General features: G+C 38.1%; 1 protein-coding gene across 1 annotated transcript; it reads right to left on the reverse strand.

Moving 5' to 3' along the window:
- Window positions 1-39: 39 nt before the first annotated feature.
- On the reverse strand, window positions 40-26,765 carry NUP107 (nucleoporin 107). The gene is made up of 28 exons (XM_018080781.2): window positions 26,746-26,765; window positions 26,259-26,344; window positions 24,527-24,616; window positions 21,014-21,129; window positions 19,105-19,240; window positions 18,476-18,579; window positions 16,672-16,799; window positions 16,302-16,350; window positions 14,983-15,054; window positions 14,413-14,501; window positions 13,484-13,562; window positions 12,437-12,550; window positions 11,435-11,525; window positions 10,253-10,329; window positions 9,700-9,759; window positions 9,182-9,327; window positions 9,027-9,075; window positions 7,959-8,028; window positions 7,365-7,483; window positions 5,702-5,740; window positions 5,118-5,268; window positions 3,990-4,096; window positions 2,956-3,058; window positions 2,618-2,778; window positions 2,300-2,425; window positions 1,500-1,613; window positions 1,045-1,212; window positions 40-377 (listed from the first exon to the last, which is right to left on the reverse strand). The coding sequence occupies exons 2-28, from the start codon at window positions 26,326-26,328 to the stop codon at window positions 270-272; spliced, it is 2,736 nt and encodes a 911-aa protein (XP_017936270.2). The 5' UTR covers window positions 26,329-26,344; window positions 26,746-26,765; the 3' UTR covers window positions 40-269.
- Between the last annotated feature and the right edge of the window lie 1,146 nt (window positions 26,766-27,911).

Genomic DNA, 27,911 nt, shown 5'->3' on the forward strand with positions numbered 1-27,911 from the left:
ATATAATGACATTTTAGATTAGAACAAACAAACATTTTCTCTTTTTGAAGCACTTTTATTAGGAAAAAAAATTATGAAAAAGGTTGTTTAACAAATAACATCTCTGAAGTTGGTCAGAATTTTTCAAGTTTACATTGAAATCTGAGAGCTGGAGGTTCCCCCCCCAAAAATCAGAACAATTTGTCCAAGTAATGGTTTTGTTGGTTTGTTTTTTTAATGTAACCAGAATGTCCATGCTCAGAAGTTTTTGTAGGTATCTACACGAAAACCTATGACTGAATTTCATATCCCAAAGGATCAAGATCCTGGTCCAGAAGTATCAGAGAAGATTCCCTCAGCTTCTGCAGAAGCTTTCTGAGTTCTTCTTTTGAAAATACCTAAGAATAAATAATAAAACCCCAAACATAATACAGTTATATTTATTTGCCATGAATATAACTGATATTAAAGCAATGGTGGTTAATTAAGTTACTATTTTTTTCCCTTTTATTTCTTTCTATTCAAGATAGTGTGAGCATCAGGCACTTCCGAATGACCTTTAGTAAGGCACAGGAAGCTAGTAGCAGCGTCCAAAACCTGAAGGTAGGCTCAAGATAGCTCTGTCTCATTTTGAGGTTTTTTCCAGGCTTTAGGAGGGAAAGAAGGTTAGGGGCAAACAAGTGCAAACCTGCTTATACATTTCTGAAATGAAATGTAATTGCAAAATCAATTACAATTCCGCAGCTCAACTCAGAATCATAGATTTGTTTAGGTTGGTAAAGACCTTTAAGATCACGGAGTCCAACCTTTAAACTCCCATCCAAAAATTAGTAACTGCAGTATTCAGAAGAACTGCTTGTCAAAACACTGGCCATCATCCTCAGTGTTCCTTAAGTCAGAATACAAGGAAACCCTTTACTACTTGCCGTTGATAGGAAGCAATAAAGAAACTTATGATGTTAAGGAACATATGGCATCTTCCTCTCTATATAGAAGCTTCTTACACAGCCAACCCACGGAGCCTTTAAATGAAAGCTGAGCTGCCTGCCGCCCTCACTAACTCACCGTGTAAAGCTTGTGCCGCTCAGAAGCGACCATGTCCGCCAGGCGCAGGCACTCCTGGTACTGCCCTGTGCTGTGCAGCACTGTGTGCAGTAAGAAGCACATCATCGGCAGGCACAGCTTACGCAGCAAAATCATCTGCTGAGTTCGTTCGGGGTCGTCCTCGGCATCCTTACCAGAGTAATACAGCATATTAGTATTATGAAAACCTACTTTTAAAAGGCAACTCAGCATAACCACATAATCAGTAGTATCAGAGGCAGAAAACTGGACTAACCAGCCTAGACTGGACTGTCAGATATGATTTGTATGGTAACTGAAGGGGAAGCAAGCTGTAACTGGTCACAGCAGGGCCAGAGCAAATTAAACAGGAACACATCAAACTAAAGGTGACAAGGGTACAACTGGGTACAATCTGTGCTTTGTGGTCTGTGTTGTGATATAAAAATTTATTTTACCTCTCTAACATCAACCATCCATCCTCCATCAACAAACAGCAACACATTATACATTTTCTCCTTAACATCAGCTGTAAGAGCATCCAAGAGGCCTTTCCAAATGCCATAATCCATCTGGCAAAGAAACAAAAAATAAACTGCTGCAGAACAGGATGATTTCCAAGGCTATTTTAAAACAGACTCTTCACCAGCATGCAACAGTCAGCGCAGCTCCAATTCAAATTAGAATCTTCAGCCAGTGGCTAAAACTTAAAACCTGCTGCTAACAGCTATTTCCATCCTTGTTTAGTTCCCTGTCCAGAGAGTCAGACAAGTTGTTCAGAAGTAAAGCCTCTCGAGGCACATAATTTTAAACAACTTATTCTGCCATGCTTATAAAACAAACATTTGTATTAACTGAAAACAGTACATTCATACTGGTCAGGCATGCAAAAGAACTTTTGGCAAAACAAAACTGCTGCATCTTTTAGAAAACAAAAGGTGATAAATACAAGAATAAAGAGTTAATAGCAAAATCAAGTGCTCAGATTTATTAATAACACTGACAAACAACAGATTATAATGAATATTTACTACTACATTACAGTATCTTATGTAAAGCTAAGTCATATTAAAAAAGCAGAATTTATTGTGCAGTGCCATTATTATTCTATTGTCTTATACTACTCCCTTCAACCTAAAAATAGAATCATTTATAATAGAGTTCTTAAGCAATATGACATAGCAGTCTTCTACTCTGTTTCACTGAACTAAGACTAAACCATAAAAGTTTGCAGTAAATAACTTGGACTTCTACTTACCTCATACTTCTTTTCTTTATGTTCATGGGCCACTTTTTCAGTGAAACTTGCTTGTGGTAACAAAGATGGCTTCTGTGGAGCTGAGTTCATGTGTTTAAACCATTCGTTAAAGGTTTCATGGGCTTCCTGGATTGCATTGGAAACAGTGTTTGGACATTTTTGTCTCATATAATAACCAGAATGTCATTACATGCACAGCTATAATGCATCCAAAAATCAGAAGTTAAGTTAAATGGACAAAGCTAGTCTTTAACCACCAAGGTAAACCCACAGTTATTTCTAAGTAATAACTTGGAATACTGTATATTTGAAACTCACCAAATAGGCACGAATACATAAATGTTCCCGTATAGCATTGTCATCTTCAGCTGGAAGTGGAGTATCCATTCCCTGTTCTTCCCATTGGTTATATATTTCTGCTATAGAATCTTGGGGAATCTTCACAAACACATCTTTTGCAGCTTCATGTTTCTTGGATGCTATGAGAATGTGAACTGGGTATCAACAGCTTTGCAATTTCCATGCCTTATTTTCAGAAGCTGGCAAAGCCATGCTTTTAATAGACTACATTCAAAATTACGTCAAATGTAGTGCCAAGAGCCAAAGAGAACAAAACCAACATTTAAAAAGTCTACAATATTTGTGAAGCTTAGTACCCAAGAACTTCCTCATGATTGCATTGCTTTGCTTAAGTGCTTCTGCCCTCTGTGCAGGATCAAATACGAGCCAGTCAATCACATCTATTTTCAGCTGATCTGCCTGTAAAAACCAACATAGAGATTCACTACCATCTCAAAAATACAGCTGATGTTACACACATTAAATCTGGTCAATGAAATACACAAGTTTGGAAAGCATTACAACATGGTAAGAAGGATCGCTCTATTCAAAAGCTTAGAAAACAATATCTGCAATATGGAATAATAAAAAAATTAATTTCTAAGTGTTCCCAAGATACTGAGCATCATCTCTCAAATTTTTTTATGGATTACAATGCATTTTCATCAAACTTTAATATGAATACACTGTACAAATATGGTTTATGGAGCCCTTGCTATAATCTTCAGAGGTGCCATCAGCTTGCACCTCCTGTGTTAGATAAACTACCTTTTTGTCTTAGACAGCTTAAACTTTGTACTGAACAGCAAAAAAATTGCCAAAAATTTGCAAACAATCCGTGGCTTTCTAAGCAGCACTTTGAATACAGGCTATTAACAGTACCTCCCTGTCCCTAAAGTACTGAGTTGGATCCAGCCAACGCTCAATAGCGGTGAAAGGAAACTGTCAGTAAAGGCAGCATCTGCTGTATCTAGAAATATCACTTGAGCATGTTAAAAGGTACATCTGAGATCCACAGTATTAATCCTTGTAATTCATAGAAGCTACAGGAGCATCCTACTCTCAGCTATGAGGTAGTTTGCTGCAGTCATTTCATGGGCTTTATCTTCACTTGATGTCTGCATACAGACACGGCTGCTGACCGACACACACACAAGGATCAAGGAGAAGCAGAAACAGAAGTTACGGATTTGTGCAATATCCTCACTCGGTCACATGGAAAGTACATTTCCCCAACAGGCTTTTTCAAGGCAGTTTTCACCATTGTTGAAAGACAGATATGGATCATACATCGTCGAAGACTCCACAGTTGATTGCAAACTGGAATATCTGCTCTGCGAAGTGTACTCACCTCTGTTGTGCCTGTATCTAGCATTTGGTCATGGTGGCTGAATTCACCAGCATCCTTCTTGCGGATGTTTTCAACAACAGTTTTTGTTATGGTTGCAACATCCAGACCTGGGTTAAGAAAGAACTGTGTAAGAACTACCATGAACTCAAACTTGACAAAAAATGAATTTCAGACTCCAACTGCTGATCTTATTCCTTACTACTGGTAATTCTTATCAGTCTGTTCACACACATATTGTCAGAAAAAATTTTAAGCCTTTCAGCTGTGTAATTTATTGCAGATATTTTACAAGAATGATATTTGATATGAGAGAATATAAAATATGAGAAAAATAACAAGACAACTAACAAGTTTTTCAGTCTGTGCTGAGGACCAGCATATAGATATATTTGCTAAGACCACTGATTCCTACAGTTCTGAAGCAAGACCGTGATTTGACAGGAATGTACCAGAAAAAGCTCAGAATAGCTCTTTTACAGATGCTTAAGCAGGATGTTTTATTTTTGTAAGCCTTAGCCCAGTTTAAAGGAAAATGACTGAAAAATGATTGAAGAGATGTTACGACACTGAAATCTCCAGTAAATCTATTTCTTTGTGAATTTTGAGTGGCACAGAGGAATTGTCAAGCAATGGACAGTATGCTGCTTTGTTGTAGTCCCTTTTGGTTTGATGTATAGGCCTGGTAGGAAGATCACCATTAATGCAAGCAACCCACCACGGCTAAGAAAATGCACTATAAATAGAACAGAAGAATTAAGATACTCATAACCTTCCTAAATCCACAAACAGGTATATATTTTTAAAAATAGTTCTCTGAAATAATATGATCACATCAACCTTCAGGACCTGTATTTGAAACAGGCAGCTGGCATTTAATTCTTGCTGTGTTTGGACATAATCCAGCAGCCATTGATATTTAGCTTAATTCAGAAAATAACTTCAATTCCAACTTAGTTAAAACACATTATATACCTACTTGAAGAAGTGATCAGTAAATTAATTTTATTTAATTGAAAAACAGAGAGACACAGAAAGGAAAAAGTATCATTATTCGTAGCTAGGTCTTAGAGCAAAAACACAAAAGAACCTAGGATATAAAATGATAATAGGAATTTCAGGATCTTTCACCTGCATCTTTTGCCAACTCAAGGCAGTGGTGGCGTTGATCGCTTTCAGTAACATCTTCAAGGAATAAAGCATACTGAGCAACGGCGAGCTCTGGGGGCAGGTGGCTCACATAAAATGCTATTAAGTCTGTGTGCTTCTCAGATACCATCCGCTGCAGAATAAAAAGCAAATATACAGAACAAGAAGCAAATATACATGAAGCAAATATATAGAAGATATCCATTACTATATAAATGTATATATAATATATAAACATACTATATTCCTCTGTGTAAATGCGTGTGTTTACACTCAAGTAAAAACATGTATTAGGTAAAAACGTAAGTGTATAACAAACTTCTGATTATTTTATCCTGATATAGGAAAATTCCACTCAGCTTCTAAACAAGGATCAATAAAACGGTCTCTTATCTAAGAACTGCTGACAGAAACTCTGTGAATTAGGCAAGCTTCCATGTATCTCTCCAGAAGAGAGCATTAGCTGCATCATATCTCTTTTCATCCTGTAACCTTAAGTTTCCTTTTCTTCCTCGTTTATGTCTAAATTACATTAGAGAAAGCAAACTGTATTTCTGAAAGCTTACCTCAATGTAGGTCTTTAGGACTTCAACAGAAACTTCCTCCTTATTGCAAACAAATATAAATTCAATTTTAAATCAGATAATGTGGAAAATAAAGTAAAAGATACTTTACAGGCTAACACTATTAAAACAGACACAAGGTTATTTCCTTATTCCTGCTTCAGTCATCTATACAAACAGGTTCAACTGGAAGAACTATTTCTCTTGGAGTGTAATTAAAAAGAAATAGATCTTCTAATTCAAAGATTTAGTCAAGGATTTTCTTTTTCAGCAACTGGATAATACAGTCTTTAGTCTAATTGGGACGTTACTTTTTAAATATTTTTTATTTCTTTCCATTTTACTGTATTTTTAAAATTAATAAGCAAAATGTCAGGCATACAGATTACTATTGCAGTGTACTACAGGCACTGTTTTATTATAGAAAATTATAATGTAATAGGGTATAAATATCACCTTGCTCATCTGTAATAGCCTATACTAAACAACCAAAGTATAGTCTGAGCACCTGGAACAGCTTTAGCCAAGACTCAAGTGTTTGCTGCTGTCAAGAATTATCATTTTATTTTTATATATGTAAATTAAAGACCTTCATCTAAACATATACTGATATGAATTGTATACAAACAACAAATAATGAACACTGTAAAAGTCTGCACATCTGCCTCTTCTCCCTGAAGTCTACTGAGGGTTGATCGAGTTGTCCAGTAAATTCACCTACTCAAAATTCTGGAGGCAGAATCAACAGTTATTCACAATCTCACAAGGAAATTGCCCCTTTTTTGTCCCCTCTGTTAAACACATGCTAATGGCTAGTTGTACTACACTTTAGCCTAAAGACCTGCTCTATCAAATTTTAAGTCTGGCTAAAAAATTAGTACGTATACATACATACATACATGCACATTCCTCTTATTTAGCTAAATGTTAACTGATTTCAAAATAAATTTCAACATGGGAATAAAACAATGATTGGAGGCATGAATAAACATAATAACTCAGAGCTGTGTTTAAATTGTCTAATGAAAAGACACATTTGCCATTTGTCAAAAGACGTTACATTCAGAAACTTATTTGTTACATAAGGGCTTCTAAATTTTAAAATAGTAGAAAAGGAGAGCTTGTAATTACTTGTGATTTCCTCAGAAAAGAGTAATTACAGATATGTGATCCATCTGCATATTTAGCATAAATAGGCTAGGTAGCTAGTAAGCTATACTTAGTTCATATTTTGAGATAATATGAAAGTTTCAGCTAGTACTAACTACCTCAAACAAAAACATATATAAGCTTACAGCAGCAATACATACAGTTCCAACAACTGTCTACAAGAACAGGCTATATTCAAAACATCTTGGCTGCTATGAATAAGCCTAACATTGAAGTCTGAGTCAGGACCTTCTCAATAAAGGGCTTATGAGTAAAATCCACCATCCTCAAAAAACAATTTTTAAGCTGAACTGGAGGAGAGGAGGATGCTCTTTTCTCATTTTGGCTGTTGTATTTGGGAGCCAAGATCAACAAATACACTATTTAAGCATATAGCTCCTCATCAGCCTGGAAGTAATTTACCATCCCTCTATGTTGTTTTGTCATTTGCACACAAGCACTTCTACTTCAAAGACTAGCTATTGCTATGACAAAAATCAAATACAAGAGAACTGACCTTAGTCTGCATACCCAGAGTGCGGAAAAACAGAATAAGATGCGTCATGAAACGAAGGAGGTGTCCTGGGAGCACACTTCTGTCTTTGGAAAGCCACCTGCTGAATTCTTCCATCAAACCTATAGACACCAAGGAAATGTCTGTATTAGCCCTATCATGGGGAAAAAAACCAACCTTTAAAAATATTTCAAAATTACGCATTTATTCAATGCAATTTAGCCTCAAATGCAATTTAGCCTCAAAATTGCAATTTAGCAAAATGCAATTTAGCCTCAAAAGTCCAACAAAACAGAACAGCAGTAATTTTGGAAAGACCTGGCTTAAATATCTACTGTATGTATTTTATCATTTCTCAGGAAAAGGCTTGCTATATCCTAACACATTTACATGGTTTCACAACTTCTTTGAAAACTACCTTATATGTCAAACTGCAGAAAGTCAAACTACACAAAGTCCCTACTGTTTTAGAGCTCAGCTTTAAGGCAGAGTTTGCCTACTGCATGCTTCTAATCCATTCACATTAAAGTTTCTGGAAAGGTCACTCAAAATAATGTAGTCAGTTGACAATTAAAAATCACTTAGAGAAAAGCTCACCATCCACATCTCCCAATATAATGAATTTCTGAATCACATGATAGTGTTCTTGATTCTCCTCTATAACCCTCTGGAGATAGAAAAAGAAATTTCAAACTTTGAATAAAATCTTATAGCCTAATGTATGAAGAAAACAAACTTATAAATAAAGCAAAAGTTCCTTGGGGGAAAAAAAAGCTATCCTATTTCAAAGGGTATTCTTCATAAAGACCAAGAGAAAAGGCACTTGCTATCTCCATGTCAAATTACAAGAATATCGACAAACTGAAAGAAAGAACCTGAATATAGATCTGTACAGTTAATACTTTCATGGAAGACATCCAAGACTAAGGGCTTTTTGCTCTGAAGAGGAGAATAAACAATGACATTACAGATAATAGATTCTACAAAGTCACATAAGAAGCAACAATGTGAATAAATCCCTAAGGAAAGGCCTGTGAAAGCTACTTGAGGAAGAAGATATTTTTTTCCCCCGCTATAGAGGAATTAATGCAAGAAATGAGATCCAAACACACCTGTAAATTTGCTATATGGTGAGGACTGCACTGTGTTGCAATGGCAAATGCGGCTGGGTGTATCTGTAGCTGACTGCATGTCTTTGTCTTAGCAATATGTGTCCATGCCATCAAATAAAAGTAAGTGTAGTTTCAATTTAATCATTGCAAAAGCAAACATGCTTTTGAATTTTGAGAGGTCTGTTCTGAAATATGCACACAAACCTCCTATAAAGAAAACGCAATGTAATCAATCTTCGAACATTCTGTCAGAGTTAAATAGTTGATTTACTCTTGTCTGCTTTGTATGTCCAAAACCACTTGACAGTCAGCTGTTTCTTTAGCACAAGCAGCTGGTTTGGCAGATACAGGGCAAGACAAAATCTGTATAATTTTCATCATTAAAAGGTGGCAATATACTTGAATTGAGAAATAACACATTATAGAGGTAGAAAATATAAAACGACTCATTGTGCATATTTGAGCATTTCATCAAATAGTACAGTAAAAACAGAACCCCGTGATTAGTTAAAAATGGTAAACAGGGAGGAGAAACACTACAATTATTACATACCTTTTTGTCTGTTGCCTGAAGTTCTTCAAAAACCTTTTCAGAAGTCCAGCTTCAAAGTAGGAGAGAAAAGACAAAAAACATTACCTTGAATATTCCAAACAGATCATACAGGATGCTTTGTTGAGTGTAGGAGCATAATTTTACTTGAAACTTACTTTGTTTCTAAATAGTCTCTAGGGAGTTCTTCCATCTCCTCTGCAGTTACCACGGAGGTTCGTATTTCCTGTTCAACTAGGGTGTCCACCATGACCCTGAAATATGCCCAAACAGTATCTTCCCAGGTATCACAAACTGGAAGAAGCTACAGATTAAAAAAACAGAGCAAAAATTATCAAGAGAGGGAGAACTATCTCCCAAACATAGCAACTATAATTTAGGATCAGATTTTTGGGCACCAAAGCAGACTAGTAACCATCACGAACAGCAGCCTTTCCTTCATCAAAGCAGGATGACTGAAAAGTCGGCAGGAATAATACTAAGAAAAGACTATCATATATTTAGTTAAGACACAGTCCTGCAAGGAGCAGCACTGTTCGCCATTGTCCTGTTTACTACATCTTTAAAAGTACAATAACCAGTAATTGCAATATTTCTGATGAAATCTGATGATATCACTGTCATATATGAAAAAGAAAATGCACAAGTACCAAACAATCTAGGAGGCTTGACATACCTGTTTGAGGTTTCCACTCAGGGCTGCATAGATTGCTCTTTCATACCTATTAAACTGCTCCTGAAATAAACAGTAAAAATACCCAAACTTTTAATTACAAAGCATTTAAGTTTTCTAGTCATTTTACATTAGATTAATCCATTGGAAAATGTTCCATTTAACAGATAGAAAACCACAGGGGACACAAGGAGCCAAAACAAGAATAGCAAGTGACTTTCCCTTCACTAGCATCCCCTTGTAACTTATCTGAAAAATTTATATTGACCTGGAAAGAAAGTAATGTTTTTCCTTTCCCATTTAATTAAGTGTGGTGGTTGACCTTGGCCCCCCTTGCTGCTGCTAGGGAACTCATTTCCTGAAAAACTGCTGCTGATTATGTAGATTTCTCACTACAGTACAAAAATATGTTATTTCAGAAGTCCTCTTAGAAGCGTTAATTGTAAATCCTATAAGCAGCAAACACAGGGGGGGCAGGTTTACTTAAAATCATGTTTCAGAGTTCAGGAAAGTTCAAATGTATGTGTTAATATTAAGCAAATCAGCATTATCTTACCTCTTCAGCCATACGCCAACAACAAATTTTCCAAATGCACCTGTATGGATTGCCTTGAACAGGCTCCAGCTCTTTTCCTACATGCAAAGAATAATTAAAAAAAAAAGGGAGAGGGTGCGAAGAACAAAAGAAAAAAATGCTATTAAAAAAAGAGAACCCAGTAACAGGTAAAGCCTATTTTCTGTTATTAACCCAATTTCAATCGCTTTGAAACTCTTCCCAAAGCATTTTGATGCTTTTGACTGGGCCACAAGGTGGCCGTTCTGGGAAGTTTGGTAAATTTGTATCTATAAGTTACAGTATTTTTAAAGCTTAGCTGCTATCTAGCTTTGAAGAAAATTATTGTTTTGGCTATAGTGTATCTACAATGTCAACATTTGGAAAAACAACAAAGTTAAGGAAAAAAAAGGAATTTTTATATCTTAAGGAATCAAAACTTTTAAAAAATGTCACTGTTTCAGTGCTGCTATTTTGCATGCACCTGCATGAGGGCATTCAAACCCATATAACAGCAAGTTAGGTAGGTAGATTCAAAACAAGCCCAGGACACTGGTGTAGTATGCAGATAACAGTGACAGGCTATTGGAATTTGAAAAGTAGGAAAGCATTATGCCTTCCACTCCCACCTATAACCAACACTTAGACTTGTTCTTAAATTCCTTGCTAAATCCTGCAATGTCCTGAGCATAGAGAGAAGCAAGGCACTGTGTTATAAATGGGACCGTGTGCAAGGAACCTTAGTACCAAGGGAAAAGGTAGTTTAATAATTTTCAAGTATTTTAAAAGCCTCTCTATTTCCTGCACTTGCATTTGCTGAACTCTAGCCCTACTACACCTTTCTGAAGATATAGAGTCCAATTTGAGTTTGTAAGCAAAAAATGTGTACTAGATAGCACAAGTCAGATGTTAAGAAAATACAGACTGAAGTATTATATGGAGGTGGAGAAGATCTGTCTGGAACTCTGAGACGTCTGTTTCCTAGTGATTATGCCTGATTTTAAAAAAGAAAGTGACTTTAACATATTTAGATGAATTCAGTGAACTCATACTTTCAACTAAAGTGATTTCATATTAGTTTTTACACGTTAACAGACATGGGAAAATATTTTAGATACAAAAAGGCTCTCAAGAAACAGCTATTTCTCTTTGCCATCTGTCTCAAATGCACTTTGGAGCAGATACCTCCATTTATGTTTGGATCATGATACAATTTCCAGCCTTCCAAAGTTGCAGCTCTCCAGGCCTGACCACATCGTTTGCATAAGCGCTGTGCCTGAAAAATAATGGATTTTCTCAGCAACACACTTTAAGGTAGGAAAATCTCTAGCTTCTTTAAAAATGTGAACATTATTAAAATAGTTAATTTGTGTAGACTCTACTATGTGAGAAATAAGCACAGAGGATCTTAAACTCAAAACAACGGAAAGATTTCAAAGTAAATGTCATTCTTTTTTTTTTTACCAAACTTTTTAGTTTTTCAGTCAGTATTTATAGCAATGCGAGAAATGTGCTACAGCTTCATCTTTGTTAGCTTAAACAGCTACTACACATCCTTCTGATAAGTTTAAAGTGTTGTCCTCTTGCTTATATGTATAATCCATCTCTTCAGGCAGTCATCTACTTTTCCATTTGACTTAGAACCCCAAGTGAAGCTGTGAATTTATATTCATGTTCGTAATGCCCTGCAGCAATATGCTCACATTCCCATAACATCAGACAATGAATAGATGTGCGCCGTATTGGAACAGAATATGAGCAAATAACCATATTCCTAAGACTAAGGTCTTTGCAACAAGATTCTCAAGTCCTCTTTCTCTCCCTTTACTCAACTGCCATTATATACACATGCATGGTAATCCGCTGATGATTATAAACACAGTTAGGAAGTTCTTTGAAACATTCTATGTGTTTTCTGGCAGTATTTAGTATCAAGCCACAAGAGTGAAAAAATATTGTCAAACAACCAAAAAACCCCAAAGTACATTTTTTCCGTAACATCTACTCTATTCCCAAAATTACTTAACTAAAAGCAAGATTTCATTAAAATGCTAATTTAGCACTCAATATTGACAACAAATTGAAAATCATCACAAGCCAAACTTAAACAGACATTTTAGTATACAGCTTTTCATTGGCTTTAACAGTAAGATATTTTAAATCTTACTTAATTAAAAGTTATGCTACCTCATCTGTCATTCCTGCTCTGATGAGAGTGAAGAGATACTTCAATAACCTTGCATCATCTTCTCGGTCCAAATCATCAAGTGGCAGTTTCTGTCGTATAGGAGCATCTGGATCCTGGGAGAAAAGAAGTCACCACTCATCCACACAATGTCTATATGTCTCTTCCATTAAATTCCTGCCCTGTTTTATAATTTGGAGTCATTTTTTCATGTTAGCACAACAATCTGTACAATGCATGTAATATCGAGCATGATATTTTTCAGTTTTTCCCCTCTCATTTCTTTTATTCCTCTTCTGTCACTGTTCCTATTGAAAGAAGCCAATGCAATTTATCTATTCCACTGCTTTTTTATTTGCCCTATACTTCTCATCTTCCAGGTCTCTTCTCACCTTCAAACATCCCCTTCCGTCTATCCATCTACCACTGTTTCTCCTCCTCCACCTTCTATCTGAGAAGGCTTTTTACAACAGCGGCACTCGATTCTATTGAATCCAAACAGATTTTCTTAAGCCACTCAATACCTCAGATCACTCCCCAATTTAATCAATCTTCTACGACTGCTTTGCTGTCACTGGGGCAGTTCATTACCTTGTTCTGCTGGACAGTACTTTCTTTTCTTGCCTTCTCTCCTATTAGCTCTTACTATAGTAGCTCTCAAAGAATTGCTTCAGGACTTGGTTTCATTGTACTAGTCACTACATAAAGACAGAATTCCCTTATTTGTAATGGCTCCAATGGCTCCCAAACATTTTTCTAAGCTTTTCTGGTTAGGAACATGAGTATCTTTCAGACATAAAAAGTCATAATAAAGCCCTTTACTTCACCAAATAGGCCACAAGTACTTGTGATGGGGGGTGGGGATATGGAAGTGACTCCTGAAAGAAAACAGAAAACCACAGTGATCCCAAAAAGAGCTTTTGAGGTGCCCTGCCTCACAATTTCTGTACTGATTTTTAGATAGCACAACTATCTAAGAATTGATGGAAAGCTGTGAAAATAGCTCTAACATATTTTGAAATCAAGCCTTATTTTTATCTAATACTTACCAACTCTGTCACCAGAGCTCGAGAACTTCCAATGTATGTACTTGACTGTCGCTGCTTCAGGGTATGCAGTGTGTTATCCCTGAAAGCAGTGGAATGTTTTACAGAATAATGTTTTTTTAGCAAGCATCTTTTAATAAGACACAAATATTGAAAGATATTTTTTCTTACATGGAATATGTTTACAGAACAGACACTTGGTTTGGTTGACTTACTATGGACTGTGCTACTGTTGTGAAAATGCAACATTTCACAAGAGGTACAACATTGGAATCAATACACATTTCTCTGATTCCTTTCAAAAGCATTGGAATCAATACACATATCTCTACTTCCTTTCAAAAGCATCCATTATTTCAATCATTCATGTATTTAACTATTAATTGATTTCTGCATAAGAAAAATTTCCCATTAGCATTCACTATAAATTCAGTCAAGGACAGAAATTCAGCTCAGGATAAACATGATTCCAAAAGCCTACATTCACTGGCCATTAAAAGCAGGTTTATAAAGGAAGTCTTTGGTCTTTTCCGCCAAATCCATCAGTGATAATAAAGATGACAATAATGGCTTCTAGTGAAGGGTCATAAAGGGACAACAAGTACTTAAACAAGCAAAAATTAAAGCCAGACAAAGAAGTGACCACCTGAGAAAGACATAAAAGTAATCCTCATCTATGTTAAGATTAATTTAAATTGGTTTGATGGTTTTTCCTTCCATCCTTGCCTCCCAAAATGCAGTAACTGACTTCTGAGAAGATATACTTCAGCAGACAGGTAAGAAATCTCAATTTTTACATCTCTGACTTTGAAGAAAAGAAGTGAATGCAATGAACAACTTAAAAAATCCACTTCTTTCCAAGAGTAATTCTGTGAATGTGAATCTTACACTTGATGGGAGCATGTATATAATTAAAGAAAGTCTGAACTCACCAATATACTGTTTTTGCATAAAACTCAATATTATCGGAGAAGTCCCCAATTTCATCCTTAGCAATGCTCTCTAGCCAATCTACCACCAGCTGGAATAAAATTAAATTGCATTTTTAAAGCAAATATGTAACAAATAATACTTTTATTGTCTTCCTCTCATTTCCGTATCTATTTGTTATCTACTCGGCAATCAAAAGGCATACAAATCCAGAAGACTATTTCACTTGCATTTTAAGTATCCCGTATGAAGTTTGTTGGCACTTAATCTCTATTTCTCATTGGATGCTGCAGTTTACTACAGTGCTATTGAACCGTTTATTAATCACAATCAACAGTAACAGATGCTGCAACTGGGAACAGCTCTCAGCCTTTCATTGTCCCCAAGCCAGACTGAAAAAACATCCTGACCATTAGAAACTAGAGAGCATTATTTTCATGCATACAAGGAATACTACACTTGAGTGAATATGAAAAAAAAGTATTAGAAACAACTTCAAAAAGTGCATAGAACATTAGTGTTATAAACATTTAATCTATTTTCATTCTCATATTAAAAACTTTCCATCATACCTGACTTTGTCGAACAAGTGAATCTTTCTGAAACAAGTTGTCTACGTTTGTTTTTTCACTAGCAGTTAAAACCTGTTTAAGAAAAAGCTGATTATTACTTCATGGAAAAGAAAACTACTGCGAAAAAGGAATATCAAACTGAACACATAGTAATTCATAAACTTTCTACAAGTTCAGTATGCTATCTCTCCCCTCCCCCTTTTTAAAAAATGGATGACACTATCACTTGTTTTATTTGGATGATTTTTTACATCCAGTTACACTAAAAACTGTAATAATGAGATTCAGCATATAATTCACAAATTTATGACCACAGAAAGATTCTACACAGTAGATCCATGGATTCCACTGGCTGCACTCATATCATCCTGAATCCCATTTGTTACTATACATTAAAAGATGAGATTTTCCAAGATCATGTGCACATTTAACATAAACAAGTGTGAAAAAAACAAAAAAATAAAACCAGAGCCCTGATCCTTCTATCTGATCTCCTGCACTAATTTAGCTTCCATTAGACTTGCAATAAAAAGAGAATAGGAGATGCATTTTTCTAAATTACACAGATAAGAGGAGACTGGGTTTTTTTGGCACATCAGTGTTTAACAGTGACAACTTAGCACTGGGAATTCTAGAGTAAGCTATTTTATTTTCAAGAAGAAAGCAACTGTGATCACAAATTTTACAAAGGCAGAGTCTTTTTACTTATTGTTTTGTCTTCCTAAGCAATTCTGGCAGCAAAGACTGGAAGCACTGTATTGACATAGACAAGACGACTACAGCTGAAACAAGAATGCTAAAAAACCTGAATTTCTCTTGAAATAAATTGTAGTCAGAATTGCAAAGGCTAGACAGTTTGAGACCATATGTCCTTCTTTTAACCAAAGCAAAATTATCTCTGACCTATGGGAACATTACAGCTACTGATGCAGCTTTTAAAAATAAATAAATAGTTATTTCTAGTGAATTTAGGTTTGTCTTGTGCAGAGCCAGGGGTTGGATTCAATGATCCTCGTGGGTCCCTTCCAACTCATGATATTTTATGATTTTCCAAGTGTATGTGGAATATTTAGGGAAATAAAACAAACAATAGTTTAGAATATTTTTTTCACTAGCATTCTCTCTTTAGAGCTGAATATTTAGATTTACTCTTCACAATATACGAAATAATTTAATATTTGTCTTGAAAAAAAATCAGTCTCATTTTTCACCTTTGAATTTTGAGATTCTAAAAGTACAATAAAAGCATTTAGCCTGTATTTTGTTTACTTAGCTTCTTATGACACTTAAAAAAAAAAACAAAAAAAGTCCACACTCACTGTGATATCAAATGCAGTTTCATCTTCCAGTGCAGACTGTATTCTGTCTCTAGAAATAAAAGTGCAAAACGTTAATGATTAAAATAAAGCTGAGAAAATTTAACAGAATGCATGAGTAAAAATACTTAAAAAAATTTACAAAAATGTTTAAAAAAATACTAGAAGTTGCAAAGGTAATAAGAACAGTCCTCTTTAAAACTTTCATTTCTGAAAATAGATAATCAATAGACACATATATCAGAACCTAGTTCCATAAACAGCTTGCTAATAGGCACTTAATTGCTTCACTCCCTATGTATAAACTCATACAAAACATATCCAAGAAAGTCATCTCTGTACAAAAACATAACACGCTTTTCAAAGGAATTACCTATAAAGTGAGGACAAGAGTCTCCAAGTTACCATCTCCTGCTTAAGAAGCCACAAGACACTGGCAGTTTTGGAAAACTTTTGCTGTCCAGGAGTTGCCCGATAAACTATTTTCCCCAGTATATTCACCTGAGGTAGATAAATTTATACAGAGTTAACATTGCCCATCAGTGTATTTTTTTTCTAAATGCTTACAACAACTGAGTTTCATTACCATCTCTTCAAAATAGGTAGACAATACATTGTAAATTCTCTTAATTAGTAATAAAAAAACCCCATTAACACAGACTAGAGGATATAAACCAAGAGAGTGGTTGCAGCCACCAAAATCCCCAGCTTTTTTCCCATATACGTCAATATCAAACATTAAGTTAGCCCTAATGGTATTTGTGAGAACATTTATGCATTTATCCATGCCTGAAAGACACTTTTTCCTTTCTAGCTCTGCTAAATGAGGGAACCCAATCTGCTGGTTACCACATAATTTATAGTATCACCACAAAAAAATTCTACTATTTTTTCCTTTATTTACTATGAAGAAAACTACACAATGAAGTCTTTTCCATTGGTAGCTAGTTCCAGAGCTCCTACTACTTCCAAGAAGAGTCCCAGTCTCTTATATTTTAAGGGTATCCAATTCCTTGGGCATCAATATAGTCATTGGTTTTCAAGTGGGAGGTGAACAACAGATTTGGAGAAAAGGAATATGTGTACCAGTAAGATGCAAGAGGGGAGCACAGTCTTCTGTTCTCTTATTACCACCCTCCCTGAAAATATGAAGAGCTTATGGCTGCTGGGAACCACTGGGCTAATCTGAGGGTACAGCTGAGAAGCAGCACGATAGCTTAGGGCTGTCCCTCCACTCCCATGCCAAGCCCCACCAGCAACATCCAAGCTACACCTTAGAGCAGCATCTTTCACTGTACCCTTGTACATCCTTGGCAACATACAGTCAACTCCCCTCAGTTCCACATGGCTTAAAACACCCACTCTATTATTCCCTGACCTTGTAGATGTTATCCATATTCTCCAACAGGAGTTCCACTATCTCACAAAATAATCAAGTTCACATTTATTTTCCTCTTGTCTGCTTCCTACCTGAGCACCTGTACAATTGTGGTACATGCCTCATTAAAGACCTCAGCATTCTCTATCTCAGCCCCAGTAATAAATTTGCACAAAAGATGGCTAGCAACCCTCCATTAAGAACAAATTTTCTTAACACAGACATAGGTATGAAGTCTCCTAAAAAAGCTTAATCTGCACACCTCTCTTGTGATCAACACTTACTGACAGAAGCATCATAATTTCTTCCTTTCAGATTGTCAATCCCTGCTGATTCTGAACTGACAATCAAAGGACCAGTCAAATGAAGAACTGTGTCTAAAATCAGAGACACCTTAGAGCCAGTGCTGAGTCCTCTATGGCCAGCTTGTTAGTAACGTAGTAGAAAACTTAAAGCATCATAATACAATGATTTTATTTATTTATACCTGAGAAAAATAAGTACATTTTAATCCATCTTATTGACATTAAGAAAAACATCTATACATCTGCTACCGTGAGTTGCCACTTGACACTTGCAGTGGAGTGGCAGCCAGATGACATTTTTTAGTATTCAGCAAGCTACACCACGGGTATTTCTGTGCCAAAGTAGTGTATGAAGAAAGAGTGATGTTCATCATTGAGTGATACTCAATGCTAGCATGACTCGTAACACTGCAACCAGCTGGAAGATTTAAAGTATGTTAAGCACTGTGACTTCTCAGCAAAACTGCTTTGAGAAGGGCAAGTAAACTACTTACCTGACTGTTACAAATATTTTCATACTCATCCACAAGATCAAAAATGGTAGTTGATGTATGCTTCAGGAAGGAATGCAGAAAATCTGAGTACATGCTCATAGTAGCTAGGACAGATTTAATAAGAAAGCCATATTAGTCAGATGCAACTTCATAAAAAAACCCCAACAGACTACAGAAAAATCCTTCTGATGACAAGGCATCTCATCTTTCACAAATTTAAATGAGAACAATGATGATATCAACTATTTAGATCCGATAAAGTCATAAGAACTTATCAGCTAAGACAGCAAGACAGACAGAAGCTATGAACTAAGTAAAATAATTATAAAACTTTTGTTGTGGATATGTCATCTGCAAAAGTTTTAAAAGCAAACTCATTTGAGTATCTTCCCAGTCCACTAATCCAGTTGTGTCTGACAATACCAGAGCATCCCATTTTTTCCATCAGGTTCCCCAGAAGACACAAATTCGCAAAACTCCAATAAACTGGAACAGTTTAATTTTCTGAACTTTTTCAACTAGACTGTTTTTGACTAAGAAATAGCAGCAAAATAATAGAGAAAAAACCCCAAACATATAAATTTATATCCCACAAATAAGATTATTATGAAAACTCCAGATTGTCTCACCAGCTTCCCCAGGATCATCCTCACGCAACAGTACAGCACTCATAGTGACATCTTCTGTCATATTGGACAGGTCTGGATTTACAAACATTCCTGTCTGCTGAGGCGAGAGTGCCATTGTCCAGCTACTTTCATCCAACTGAAACCACAAGAACACAAAGAAAATAAATCCCAATCTCAGATATTACAAGCCTAGCTCCACGTTTTTTCTTCTATATGAACGGTATATAAACAGAGAATCCTAAAAAACTAATGTGAAATAACTGCATTTAGATAAGGTGCAACTATGCCTTTAACAAACAGCTCTGAAAAGATAAATTTTAATCTGGAAAAAGAAAAATCCCTTTTTTCCCCTGAAAATAACTAAAATGGAAAAGTTAATCTAGTAAACCTACCTACTTTAGAACATCAGGTATCACTTTTCATCATAAAACAAATAAATCACTCTAAACTTTCATATTCTATTATGCTAAATGCTTAGCTAGTCTTTCAAAGTAAAAAGAACACAATATTGATCAGGTTCTAAAGCAGCTGTGAAAAGTTAAGCAAAATAGCTAAAATTTGAATCAATCATTAACCTGTCTTTCAACCTTCTTGGTGAATTGCTCAAAACCATTTGATCAATCGCAGCAATATGTTTAAAATAATAGCAAGTATCAGAATATTAAAGGAGGAAATAAAGACATACCTATACTTTGTGGGGAGTATTTCAGGTGAGGTATTTCATAACATATCTGACACCAGAGCAGCAAAATGACCAAAACAGAAGACTGACTGTACATACACTGCACTGACAGGACAGCTTCCTAGAGGTGTTTCCATGCCAGCAATTGCCTTCTCAGCAGCAATTAATACTATACAAAGACTTAGAGATGTGCTGCTGGCTGATTCTTTTTCTGGACTCTTATTTCTACCCACAGTATTCCTCTTGCCTGATCTCTCTCTGCCATTAATCCCCTCTAGCCAACCAGAACAGAATGCTATAGTCCTCCCTCCACAGAGTAAAAATAACAAACACAGTTCCAGCAAGATCATATCAGGTCTCTGTGGGAAATACAAAAAGGGCTGATGAGTGTTCTTATCTACCAGCAAGTAAATTTCCACAAGTAAAAGTCCTTTTTCCTGTCACCCTCCTCTGAAATTTCCCCTACTAATCTAAACTAGATTCAAGTCAGAGCACTAAATATTAACCTAAAAACGCATTCCACTCACCAAACATTAGCTAAAAGAGGCTCTGAATCAGAGGAAAAGTACCAGTACTAAGAGCTGTATACATGTTGATCAACTAGGCCCTAGAAGGTGACAACTTATAAAGAAACAACTAAAAGGGAGAATTAATTAAAATGCATATACAGAAAGACATCTAAACTTCTTTTAAGTTAATTTAAAAATAAACAGATAAAATACTTCAGACATCCCTACTGATAACTTTTCCAATCAATGTTTTTCCAAAAACATTGAAGTAGAAGATAATCAATGTCCTCTAAAAAGTCATCAGAAGAGCTTGTTCTTTGAAGTCCAAACTTTAACACCTAAATGAAGCCTAATACTGGAGAGTGCTAAAATAAGAAAAATTCTCAAGTTTTAACTTGCTGACACAGAACAATTATCTTTGAAGAATTTGTAAACAAGCAATATCGGGATTTTTGTAGTCACAAGCTGATGTTATAAGGACCAGTTTAACACACATGGTGCGTTGGGAAAGTCCTTAAAACCTCCTATTATTCCTCACTGCATCTTCTCAAAGAACAATGCAGTAATAAATAACACCAGCAGCAAGCAGCAACAGTAGTACTAGGAAGCTTATACCACCCACAGTTTGTCCTTGGTGCAAACAACACAAACGCTGTAAACTTGTAGTTTCTCATGTTTCACAGGAACGAACGAGAAAAAGATGCTCTAACCATCTTACCATGGACAGATTGCCGAAAAGCCCAGAAGTTGGTAGAATCAGAGGAGATTTCCCTCCTGTTCCCAGGATGGCAGACATATCTGATGGCTTCATGGAGCTCCGATGTAGTGCAGTACCTGAAAGAGAGAGGCTTATATGTGACACACCTTCAGTTACTAGAGTTCATTGGTAAACACATATGAACACAAAGAGTAGTGCATCTCCAGTCACTCTTTCTTGGAAATTAGTTTCCAAATCCTTAAAGCAAAAGGCAACCACAAATCTGCTCTACCAAGCATTACATCTGCTCCAGATACTTCTGCACATCAATCCAGTGCCTAGTGTTCCCAGGAATATCTAACTCATGTAAACACTGCTTTGCAAGATAATAAATACCACATCCTATGACAACAGGGATATCCAACACAACAGACCCTTCTACAAACCAAACATCACAGAATTTCCATCAAGACAACAGCTACTTTGGTCCCCTTATCAATCACAAACAGCTTCGAAAGCCATCTAAAAATACTGATTGCATCAAGACAGTGACAGACAGGAGCTGTGTCAATAGTGGCAGAGGGAATGACATTTTGGTAGCCAATTTGGGGAGAGGAGTGCTTGTACAACTTTCAGCAGCAGTTCCTGGTAATAAGACAGCTTCAGTCAGCATTGAGATCACTAATATTTCCTTTTGGCCTCCTGAAATCCAAGGCATCGAAAAATGCCCACAACAGCACATACAACCCCAAAATAAAGGGCATGTCCTGGGTCTCCATCAGACTCCATCCAGTTTAGATGCAAAAGATCAAATGTCTATGGCACTTTTCTTGGTTTTTTCCTCCAGTGCCTAAGGTAAACAGAACAGCAGAAGGTGCAGCCATCCTCTTGGAGCTTGATGGAAAACATACTGGCTAGATGATGACAAAAAAGAGGAATTCCCAATATGAATGCCTGAATGATAACAAAATAAAGAGACTGTGACAGGGAAAGGGGAGGTAAGCCCTGGTGATGACATGGAAATGTAAGGAAGGGGCATGTTTCTTTATTTCAGCCACAACTAGTGAGGGAGGCTCTAAGAAGATTACAGACCTTTTCACAGTATGTTTAGCATCAAGTCAACACTAAGAACAACAATGCTGACACATAAGTAGCTTCTGCTCAAGAAGAAGGCTGATGCTAACAGCATTTATCTTTGCTGCTGGCTGCCAAAATAGAAGCCAATCGATGTTACAGTAAACAAGAACAAGCAGGGGCTACACAGAACTTTGCAGGAACCTTGTGAAATGAAGAATCAGTCTCTCTGGAGCTTCATATCTTTGCACAAGTGCCAGTTACGGAAGAATCCCCAAACATGCTCTTAATATGGGTCCACTGATGCAGGACTTGGGATGAGACTGGGAGGTTTCAGGGCAACCTGACCCTAGCCACCATGTGTGGTTCCACAGCCTTTCTGTAAGGTGTGCTAATTTCTTCTTTTGCTAGTGGAGAGGGAATAATTAACTGATCCAACCAATAAATAAATATGCAGAAAGTCAGCAACAAAATTAACCTGTCAGAAAAAGAACGATGGAAAAATATCTGAAGACACACTACAAAACAGACAATCTCGAAGAATCAGAAGCTACTGCAAAATCAAAAGAAGGTTGCAAAAAGAAGGAAACAACAAACTGCTCACTAAAGCAGACACTGAAATGATACCAGACACATTCTTGTGCCAAACAATGAAAATGAAGCTCAAACCCACTCTAAAAACTAAAGGGCAAAAATTCATTGTTAATCAGGAATAGCATAAGCGAATAACTTATGAACATAAATGCTGCCTGCTACTAGGTGTTTTTGTCCAATTTCAGAAATTTTGTCCATTTTTGTCCATTTGCAGTTTTGTTTAACTGTAAAATCACAGAATCCCCTTGTAGCTGAGTGTATTAGGTTTGCAAAGCTAGGTTTTGGTAGTGAGGGTGACTTCTGTCAGAAGCTGCCAGAAGCTTCCCCCATGTCCAGCAGAGCCAATGCCAGCCAGCCCCAAGATGGACCCGCCGCTGGCTAAGGCTGAGCACCTCAGCAGTAGTGGTAGCACCTCTGGGATAACAGATTTAAGAGGGGAAAAAACTGCTGAGGGAACAGCAGCAGCAGAAGGAGGAGTGAGAAAATGTGAGAGCAACAACTCTGTAGAAACCAGGTGAGCGCAGAAGGAGGGACAAGAGGTGCTTCAGGTGCTGGAGCAGAGATTCCCCTGCAGCCCGTGGTGCAGCCCATGGTGAAACAGCTGCTGTCCCCCTGCAGCCTGTGGAGGTCAGCAGTGGAGGAGAGATTCACCTGCAGCCCGTGGAGGAAGGACTCCACACCAAAGCAGGTGGATGCCCAAAGGAGGCTGTGACCCCGTGGAAAACCTATGCTGAAACAGGGTCCTGTCAGGACCTGTAGCCCTGGGGAGAAAGGAGCCCATGCGGGACCAGGTTTGCTGGCAGGACTTGTGACCCTGCAGGGGACCCATGCTGGAGTGGAAGGGACCCACACTGCAGTACTTTGTAAAGAACTACAGCCCATGAGAAGGACTCACATTGGAGAAGTTCATGGAGGACTGTCTCCCGTGGGAGAAATCCCACAATGGAGCAGGAGAAGAGTGTGAGGAGTCCTCCTCCAGAGGAAGAAGGAGCAGCAGAGAGGATTTGTGATGAACCGATCACAACTCCCTTTCCCCAATCCTCCGCACCACGGGCAGGGGAGGAGGTATAAAACATGTGAGTAAAATTAGGCCTCAGAAGAGGGAAGGTGTTTTTAAGTTTGGGGTTTATTTCTCATTATTCTACTCTGATATGTTTGTTAATCAACTAATTTCCCCAAGTGGAGTCTGTTTTGCCTGTGACAGTAATGGGTGAATGATCTCTCCCTGTCCTTATCTCTACCTGTGACTCTTTAATTACATTTTCTCCCCACCTTGTCCTGCCTGACATGGGGAATCATAGAGCAGTTTGGTGAGCAGCTGGCATCCAGCCAGGATCGACCCACTACACTGAGTTTGGAAGGGACCTCTGGAGATCATCTGCTCCAAGTCCCCTGTCCAAGGGTGTGTCAACTAGAAAAGGTTGCTCAGGACCTTGTCCAGTCAGCTTGGGTTATCTCCAAGGACAGAGACTCCACAGACCATCTGGGTAACCAGTTCTAGCATTCAACACCCATTACAGAAAAAAGGTTTTCTTATGTTTAAACAGAATTCCCTGTATATGCTCTTGTACCTATTGCCTCTTGTTTTTTCACTGGGCACAACCAAGAAGAGCCTGGCTCTCTTTTTACTCCCTGCCATCATTTATATACATTGACAAGATCCCCCAATCTCTTTCCCATAAACAATCCCAGCTCTTCTCAGTCTCTCCTGATATGTCAGATACTTCAATCCACTAATCAACTTTGTGGGCCTTCACTGGACCCATTACAGCATGTCCATGTCCTTCTTCTTATGAATTGCTATTAATTATGAAGTACGAGTGCGTAAGTACTTCAACTAAACAGTAAGAGAGCAAGCAGTCTTACCTGGCTGGTGAAGCAATGAATTAGGAGTTCGGGAAAGAAACTGGCTTCTGGGTGTCATGTTTCCAATAGTGTCATCCAGGGATGTGAGAACTGATTAACAAACAAGTTAAGAAACACTCTCCTAAACATGCTTTTGGCTCTATTCTAAATGATTGTGACTACTTGGAAAGGAAAAATGTTACGGAAATTACACCTCTTTCGGAGTAAATCAGAAAGTCCCATTCATAAACCTGAGCTAGGTCACAAAATGTTTCACCAGAACCTTAAGGCTGGAGGGCTAAAAGGGACACCACAAAGCAAAGTTCAGAAATATGAACAGAACAGGTCTGAGACTCCTCATAGCTGCTCAGAATAAAGAGAATCCTTATGCCCCATAAAGAGCTGCCTTATGCTACATCAACCACAACACGAAAATCTGAGTTTAAATGAATTGTTTAAAAAAGTTCTCTCTTAGGTCAGGGTGCTCTGTTGCACTACTTTTCTTCTTCCTGTCAGCAACTAGGTTCAGTGCTCTAGGTATGATTTACTAAGAAGTAGTTGTACAAATGTTTCAGCAGCCTACATTATTAGTGTCCAGGAACATCTGGATTCCTAGGCACAATGTAATCAGGGCGAATATCTCACTAGCTTTATTTTACATGCAAAAACTAGAAAAAGCAGCAAATGTACTAGATTCTTTTGCTATTATAACCATAAAAATACCCTTATCTTAGTTGTCCAATTACAGGGGGGGGGTTTCCTTATTGTAAAAAAGTATGGGGGAAAATTCTGTGGAAATTTAAATCTGTCTGTGCACTACTCTTGCTACAATGGATGGAAAGTTAAGATACGCTGAATCATCACTGGTAACACAATATCTGCAAAAGAGCATAGAGCCATAAAATTAAGCTATAAGGAAGAAAACTCCTTTTTCTTTTCCAAAAGCTCAGACATGGAATCAGCTATGGCTCACATAGTTCTCTGGGTGGACATCAACCTGAGTTCATATGCCCAAGAAAAACTATAAAACACCACACTATATAAACATTATGGCACAAGTTTAGCAGACAGGCAATGCAATATCCGTGCAATCACATTTAACCACGATCAAAATAATCCGTCTACATATAGGCAAGAACAATCTCTTACTTTCCCCAAAATCTTTTGAATAATCTGTTCTGAGCCATCACTACAACAGTTTTGACATGGTTTGAGACTACAATGTAAGAAAGAGAAGAGAGAGAGAAAATTCCATTCAGAGGAAATACTTTTGAGAAAAGGCAAAGAATTACATCTTTTGGCTTACTTCTAAGTTCTTCTGTAAAGGACAAGTAATGTACTATGTTGCTGAAAATGCAGTACTTTTCTAAATGAAACTCATCTAGATTTCCTAAGTCACAGTCATTAACATCCCTCCCTGCTAGTTTTTACATAATTGCAATTACAGTTTTGTTTTTTAACTTTTCTCCTTCTTAATGCATGAAAATACCACACAGAAAACTGACTAGAGTAGGGGAAAATATGAGATAGCTCAATAGCAGAATTTTGGCTGCAGAATACCTCAAAAGTCAGGTAACAATTTCACATTACATTCTTCATTTTAAAGAGTTTACAGTAAGAGTTACTTACTGTATATTCGAAAACTATTTTCAACATGCTTAAAATCATAGCAGTAGTAAAAATATATACATCTGGTGAACACAACAAGCAGCAGTTAAAGAGAAGACAAAAATTCTTTACAGAAAAAGGATACTAGAAACTCTTTTCTGAGAGCCTTGCTTACGTCCTGGTCTGACCATCTCCACCTCGAGTGGTGATAACATGTCTTCAAAACCATTTCTAGAAAACAGCAACATAGACAGAAAGCAAGCAAGTGAATTCAAGCAGAAAATACAAGACGTTTTTGTTGCATCAAATTAACTCCACAACTAGGAAACTTAAAGTGTTAAGTTATCTCCAACTCTACTACTGATGTCCAGTTTCGTCTGCAGAACATCTAGCACTGCTTATCAGGTCAGGGAAACTACCTTTCCTGAAAACCCACACTTTGTTCCTTCTACACGACAACAAACCTTTTTTATCACTATTAAAAAGGAAAAAAAAGAAGAAAAAGGCTAGTAAGAGATACAAGGTATGAAATTCAATTTGGAACTGAAAAATTAATTTGAAAGAACAGCATGATTTCACTGTTTGATTTTTTCTTCGGATACACGCAATCACTACAGATTGGAAATATTCACGTGTCTTGCAGAAGAGAAGGAATCCGCTCCCAGTTACTCAGACGCGGAGGAGCCACTCCCGGTGCGCTGTGAAGGCACCGCGGTGATGCCTCAGCAGGCCTGGCAAAGGCCTGGCCCTCCGATCCCCGAGCAATTCACGGCTCCTGGTTAATCCGTAGATATACTCAAGAAGCAGCAACCACGCTCCAAGCTCCCGGGTGACACAAAAGCCCCCCGTCCCCTCAGCAGCTGCTCCCACCCCGCTGCGTCTCGCAGCCCGCGCTGTGCGCTCCCGCTCCGCTGGGCCCGTGTCACACACGGCACAGCCCCGGGACGGGGCACCGCCCGCCCCGCGCCCCTCACCCCTCACCTCTCCATGGAGCGGCAGCGGCCCCGGCCCCGGCTGAGCCCCGGCCCGGCTCAGCCCCGGCCGGCTCCAGCCCGGCCCGGCTCAGCCGCCGCTCCAGCCTCCGGGGCTCCAGACTTCCCGCCTTCCGCCAGCGCGGCCCGCGCCCCGGAAGGACACGGCGCCTTTCCGCCGCGCTGCCCGCGAGATCCGCCGGCGTTCGGGTGACCGGGCACTGCCGACACCAGCACCGCCGGCCCGGAGCCAGACAGGCCGTGGCGGGGGTGAGCAGTAGCGGCGAGACCTGCCCGCCCACCACTGCCCGGCCTAAGGCTGCTCTCCTCTGTCAGTCCCCGGCATCCCGTGTTAAGGGACAGAGCGTAAGAAAAACCCCGTATTTTAAGTGTCTGGTGCTATTTGCACCAGGGAAGGGCTCATCAGACGGGCAGAGTGTTTCATACATACGGCTAAAGCAGTCTGCGTCCCAGCCTTTGCAAAGACGAGTTTGTTTTCACCTACTTACAAACCCGTGTCCGTTTCTCTGCCGTTTCTCCCAGTGTAACTCAGACTGCTGGCACCAACTTTAAGGGGTGAAGTAACTACCACGCAGGACCACTCACACCCCACCTGCACGGACAAACTTACGAAACAAAGTTATGAAACTACCTCTCCCCTTCCTTCCCAAAATGAAGTTTGCCTACTTTTTAACTAGAGAAAAGCACTTGTTACTACTCTATCTGTACAAACGACCGTGCTACTGACTGCAGTTCAGGAAAACCATCCAAACACACTTGGAAGTGCTTGGGTAAATTTAGGGCTACAGCTACAGTGGGGTACTTTA

The sequence above is a fragment of the Manacus vitellinus genome, unplaced genomic scaffold (assembly GCF_001715985.3).
Source record: "Manacus vitellinus isolate BGI_N305 unplaced genomic scaffold, ASM171598v3 scaffold_5_pilon, whole genome shotgun sequence".
In the NCBI taxonomy this organism is placed as follows: Eukaryota; Metazoa; Chordata; class Aves; order Passeriformes; family Pipridae; genus Manacus; species Manacus vitellinus.

Excerpts from the sequence above, each read along its gene's own strand:
- NUP107 (XM_018080781.2), bottom strand. The coding sequence starts at position 26,328 with ATGTTATCACCACTCGAGGTGGAGATGGTCAGACCAGGACGTAAGCAA. Across the intron at positions 24,617-26,258 it reads CTCTCAGAAAAGAGTTTCTA|TTCTCACATCCCTGGATGAC; the intron begins GTATCCTTTTTC and ends TTTGTTAATCAG. Across the intron at positions 8,029-9,026 it reads TTCAGGCAACAGACAAAAAG|AGGGTTATAGAGGAGAATCA; the intron begins GTATGTAATAAT and ends TTCTATCTCCAG.